At 37.3% G+C, this 6,000-nt stretch overlaps 1 protein-coding gene across 4 annotated transcripts in view; it reads left to right on the top strand.

Annotated features, from left to right (window-relative positions):
• Positions 1-1,352: 1,352 nt before the first annotated feature.
• cacna1bb (calcium channel, voltage-dependent, N type, alpha 1B subunit, b) overlaps positions 1,353-6,000 on the top strand; it is a 170,526-nt gene continuing 165,878 nt past the window's right edge. For all 4 annotated transcript variants that reach the window (XM_065244126.1, XM_065244125.1, XM_065244122.1 and 1 more), the window contains exon 1: positions 1,353-1,453. In XM_065244126.1, coding sequence (XP_065100198.1) covers positions 1,424-1,453 — 30 coding nt within the window. In that variant the 5' untranslated portion in view covers positions 1,353-1,423. The remainder of the gene's footprint in view (positions 1,454-6,000) is intronic.

Raw genomic sequence — 6,000 nt, 5'->3', positions numbered from 1 at the left:
CTACAATAGAAACATAAATATAAGAGAGTGCACAACAAAGGACAAAATGTTTTAGCCTTCCAGCACTTACTAGAATTTCTCACAGTACTTCCTTTATTTATTTTGTTAAAAATGCAATTTTGCGTTACACTCAGGTGTAGTTTCTATGCATCCATTAAATTCAGGGTGTTTCTACAGCAGTGTGCCGTGTAATAGAGTCCCCCAAGGGGCGACAAGAATAATATTGAAGTGACCATTGGATCTTTCCTTTCCTGCATGAATAGCAATTCCATAAAGATTATAGCCGTAGGGGACAGCTATGGAATCGGAAAAAAGGATCCTCTAAGAATGAAATGGATGGCAACCGGCCATAAAGATGCTAGCAGCCCTGCTCTATACAGTACTTCACTATGCTATAGTATATACAGTATGTCACATAGAATGGCATAGATTTTAATACTAAACAATGACATCAGTGGGCTTACATAAACATTGCATGAGGATAGAGAGCGTAAATACGATTGTAGCCTTATCTTGAAACATTTCATAACTATTTTACATAATGGCTAATTCAAATGAATTGTACAAATATAAGAAAAAAGCTACCTAAACCCTACATCACTGGGTTGAAAGCAAACTTTTCATTTGAATCAACCACCGTGTAAAATAGTTACAAATTGTTGTGAGATTGTATTGGATTGCAGAAGAGAAAAACTATTATGCTAGCATTTAAATGTCTTTTTGGTTTATTATTGATTCAAAAAGATTGAACATTGAAGATTGTCATTTCCTTTATAGAGGCAGGTGTTGTAAATGATTTCAGCCTTAGGTACCTAGCATTGTTGCTGGGTTTGAACATGGTCGTCTTGGGATGCCAAGGACACAAGCATGTATGATGCCCATTTTATTGATTGATTGAGCTTGGAGGTATGTAAGTTGTGCTGTGTTAGGGTCGCTCTCTCCTCATCTCCTCTATGGTTGTAGGGGTTGTTGATTTACTGTTTAAATGAGACAGTCCCTTTGTCCTTGGTGTGATATGTGAGGAAAATCTCAAGCTGTTTTCCCTGAGGACGTTCTTAAGCTGCTCCTCAAACATTATGACGGTGTACACCAATGTGCAGTGACAACTAGAACAAAGCCATTTTGTAACTTGATTTCTTAGTGATGGTATCCAAACATTGTCCTGCCACCGGTGAGTTTGGTGTAAGTTCAAGTCATTGTTTTGGTTTAGGTGACACTAGTGGCACAGAAACTTGACTTCACACATAAATCAGCGCCTCCACATCGGATTGCAGATGTCTCATTTACTTTCACACAAGTGTTCCCTTTCGTTATGAATGTGTTGATATTTTTCCTTGACTCCATCACTCCATTCGAGTACCTGATCCTCAGTACCATCATTGCCAACTGCATCGTGCTGGCCCTTGAACAGCATCTCCCAGCTATGGACAAGACCCCAATGTCTGAACGCCTGGTAAGCAATTCTCTTGTTTTCTTTATTCTCATTCATGTATTTATTCCCCTGACTAATCCTTTCAAAGGTTTTATTGCTTTAGACATCCATCCTTGTCTGTTTGATATCAAATTTTTATCTCTTGAATATGTCTACTAGATTTCTTTTAAAAACCTCATAAAATTGTTTGACGAGTTTTGTTTTCTTGTCAGTGTTGATATATTTCCTGTGAATATAAAACGAATAAATGGTAAAACTGTACATTTAAAAAAAATATACATATATAATATATGACGAGCTCAGATGAAAAAGTGCCTCTTTCTTGTAAATCAGCTTTTTATGTTTAGGTTCAATAATTACACTTTAAAGGCGGGGTGCATGATCTCTGAAAGCCAATGTGAAATGACCTAAACAGACACGCCCCTACCCCAATAGAATCTGGACCTTCTTTTGATAGACCTGTCCCACACATACGCAACCCAGGCAATGATGTCGGTTAGTAGACACGCCCCTTACTGCTGATTGGCTACAAGTGTGTTTTGGTACTCAGCCAGACTCCCTTTTTCAAAATGTTTTTCAAAAATCATGCACCCCACCTTTAATGACATTGAAAAGGTTATTCAGTAACTGAAATGCCTTGTTTTCACAAATATCATTTTAGTAATTTCATTGTTATTTAGAAAATTCAATTGTGTTTCGTTGCAAAACCATGTAAGTACATGCAAAAATCTCCACTTGTAAAAAATGTCCCCGGTCACTCTTCACAGTCCTTACTGGATAAAGGTAAAAGGCAAATTTAGTCAATTTCCTAATAATTTTTGATACTTTAAATCCCACACACTTAAAGGACTTCTGTTAAATAATTTTTTTCCTGAATGGATTGAGGCTGGGATTAAGCAGATTTAAAGCAAAGTATTTGATGAACGTCTAATACGTCCCGAGAGCATTTACAATCATTATCTAATTTTTGACGTAGTTGCAGTTTAGCGGCTTTCGCATCTTGATATGTTTTCTGACATAAAACTATTTTTGAAAAATATAACTGTTAAAGGTGCAAAAGAATGCTTTGAAATAATATGTAATAACTCTAATATCTACATAGAAGGTATGTGGCTTTATTAAAGGATTACTCCACTTTCGTACAACATTTTTCCTGATAATTTACTTACCCCCATGTCATCCAAGATGTTTTCTTTGTTCAGTCGAGAGTTTTTTGAGGAACACATTCCAGGATTTTTCTAATTTTAGTAGACTTTATTGGACCCCAACACTTTACAGTTTCAGTGCAGTTTAAAATTGCAGTTTCAGTGCAGTTTAAAATTGCAGTTTCAACGCAGCCTCAAAGAGCTCTAAACAATCCCAAATGAGGCATAATGGTCTTATCTAGTGAAACAATTGTCTTTTTTGGCAAGAAAAAAATATGCACTTTTAAATCAACAACTTCTCATCTTCCACCGGCCGTGTGACGGACCAGTGTGACCTCACATAATACGTCATCATGTCAAAAGGTCATGGATGACGTATGTGAAACTAACGCCCCAGCGTTCCAACGTTGTTGTATGTCGAATGATAGTAATTAATGTATTTGTGACGCAAATGTGCGTTTCATATATGTAACACATGATCTTTCGACGTGCTTATGCAATTACGCGAGGTCGTGCTGGCGCGTCACATGGCCGGTGGAAGACGAGAAGTTTAAAAGTGCACATTTTTATTTTTCTTGCCAAAAATGACAATCGTTTGAAAGATAAGACCCTTATGCCTCGGTTGGGATTGCTTAGAGCCCTTTGAAGCGTCGCTGAAACTGCAATTTTAAACTGCATTGAAACTGTAAACTGTTGGGGTCCAATAAAGTCTATTAAATTGAGAAAAATCCGGTTATGTTTTCCTCAAAAAATGTAATTTCTTCTCGACCTAACAAAGAAAGACATCAATGTTTTGGATGACATGAGGGGTAAGTAAATTATCTGGATTTGTTTTTAAAGAAAATTAAGTAATCCTTTAAGTGCAAAAATCCAGAAGCGTTTTTACATTTCAATTTATAACCGTAGGATTTGCCTTTAGAATAAAATGGTCTATTATTACCTTATTTGAAAGGGTCATGAATATTAATGTTGAGCTCTGCTCTGATTGGTTGTTTCACAGAGCAGCTCATTTCAATAGCTGTGTGTGTAAACAAACTTTATGTTTAAGCCTGTTTTAGATGAAGATATGGGAATAATCAATTGTTTGGAGATTGTTAATGGGCGTTTCTGAGTGGTAAGTTTGTGTTTTTTCAGTATGGACCTGCAAACGTAACTGTAACGTCTATAGTAGAACTTCAGCCTAAACGCTAGCATATAGCGTTAACTAGCATATAGTGCTAACTCAGCAGTCACAACTTTGTTTTTAGCATTGTAACAACATTGTACTCAATTGAATGTGTTGGGGCGTACATCTCGACTTTAACGTCACTGTCAGTGTTATGTTGAGATTGGCTTCTTTTTTTTAGCTATCTTTTGCAATAAAAAAGAAGGAAACAATCTTGTTTGAGGCTCATGGTATGTCATTACCATGTAGGTACAGAGCTTGTATTATTCATCTGTGCCTATAGGTAAATACAGTTTTCCATTCTACAAGATTGAGGCAATATTGAAATCAAGTTGCTAAATCGTGACTGGTTGTCATATGAGTGTTTTGTAAAAAGAGACACTTAAGAACGAATGACATTCAAATTTTCTATCAAAAATGTATTGTTATGCTTCAGATGGCATTTATTTACCAACGTATTAAATTAAATGCCATTTTTATTAAAATTATGAGAGAATTGTCATATTTCTGGGAACTATTCATTTAAATGTCTAAAATTGTAGTTGTACACTAGCATACAGATGGCCTCGAGGCAAACATGCATGGACTAAAAGCCACAGAATGCTAAATTCAAATTCCTGGCGTCTTCAAAAGAGAAAAAAAACACATGGACAGGACGTTCTCTGTAAGACAGTGAGATATCAGCGTGTATTTGGCTTGTTTTTCTTTCCACCCACAGACCCGACATTCCCTCTGGAGTATATTGATTGATCATTTTAGCGGTCTTGCACTGGTAGCGTGGGTGACCAGCGAGCCTGTCGGAGCAGAGGCTCTTGTCAGAAAGCCCATCCAAAGCGCTTCACACAGGAGCCGTACGACTGCCTCATTAAAACCCAGCCTGCTGGGAACCATTGACAAATGCGCGCGTAACACCGCTTCCCTGTGATTCGACCCTTAACCATGCGGAGAGGCTTTGATCCTTCTCTTTTGCTCATATGGCCCACTCACGACAGCAGTGAAATTGTGTCTGCTGAGTCAAAGTGATACACCGTAGCTGCTTTATAATGCAATGCTGCAATATTTAAGCCGGTACTGGACTGCCTGGAAGATTAAGGCAGTAATTTTGTTTGTAGACGGTAATGTTGGATTTCAAACTCCCCGGAGGAGCACAGTGATCACAGAGAAATTACATTAAAAGCTGATGGGTCAGTCACAGCCTCATGCTGTATCCTAGTGCTGTTTTTGGCTTGCAGTCGGATCGTAACACGCCAGCAATAAGTTAAAACATTTTTGCTAAACATTTTAAAAATAAGTAAAATTAGTAAAATATGGACAAAACCCAACTGTTGAGTTAATTGTATTGGTTTGGTTTTGTCAACTTGAACTAATCCTGTAACCCTGAGTTTGTTTGGTACAGTCCAAAGGTTGCAATGGATATCACAGATGTTAAAATAATCCATTAAAGTAGTGTTGTTACGTTCTTTATTGTTTAATGTATCAGCTGCCACAGATTACATCTGGGAAATACGACCTGTTAAACTCATCAGCATCATCTGTTTGGTTAACACAGTGATGCAACCAACAATTCCCTTCCTGTCACAGAGCTCAGACGCTCTCCTGATACTTAAACACTACAGACAGGATGTTTATTATTAATAAACTCTTTGAATCTATACATAATAGATTGAAATATGCTTCATGCAGCCGTGCTCACTCAATTTTTCGGCTCCCATAAATCATCTGTTACGCACCTGCTCCCGCAAGCAAATTTCTGCCAAATGATTTCATAGAGAAAAGCATAACAGGGGCTGTCTAGCACCAGAATGATAATTATGATATTATTGACTAAACATACACCAATACAGTCTGATGTCGCTCTGGGTAGTATTCAGCATAAATTAGTTTTTTTGTTGTAATTATTATTTTGTCTTTTAATGGAATGTTATATAATCTGTCGCCAAAAGCGGAATCATTTTTATGACAGTACAAATGGTTTATATTTTTTTCCCATTTAGCGCCAAGCTTTATGTGTCATGCTGTTTTATATTGACGCCTGCCATATAAAATTATACCGCAAGGATAAGTTTTCCATCAAACAAGTGTCGTAAGAAGACTTGTTTGCCAGTTGGGTTGATAATTGCACTCATAAAAAGGCAGGGATTTCTGAGAGCAGAGCGGTATAGAGGTTAGTTTGGTGTAAGTGCCCGCGGAGCCGTAGGGCTCTAGTGACTTTAATGGGACGAAGTTCAAAAGCAATACAATATGTGCTAGCCAGGACT

The sequence above is a fragment of the Paramisgurnus dabryanus genome, chromosome 18 (genome assembly GCF_030506205.2).
Source record: "Paramisgurnus dabryanus chromosome 18, PD_genome_1.1, whole genome shotgun sequence".
NCBI lineage: Eukaryota > Metazoa > Chordata > Actinopteri > Cypriniformes > Cobitidae > Paramisgurnus > Paramisgurnus dabryanus.
This window is presented reverse-complemented; position numbering and strand designations above follow the sequence as displayed.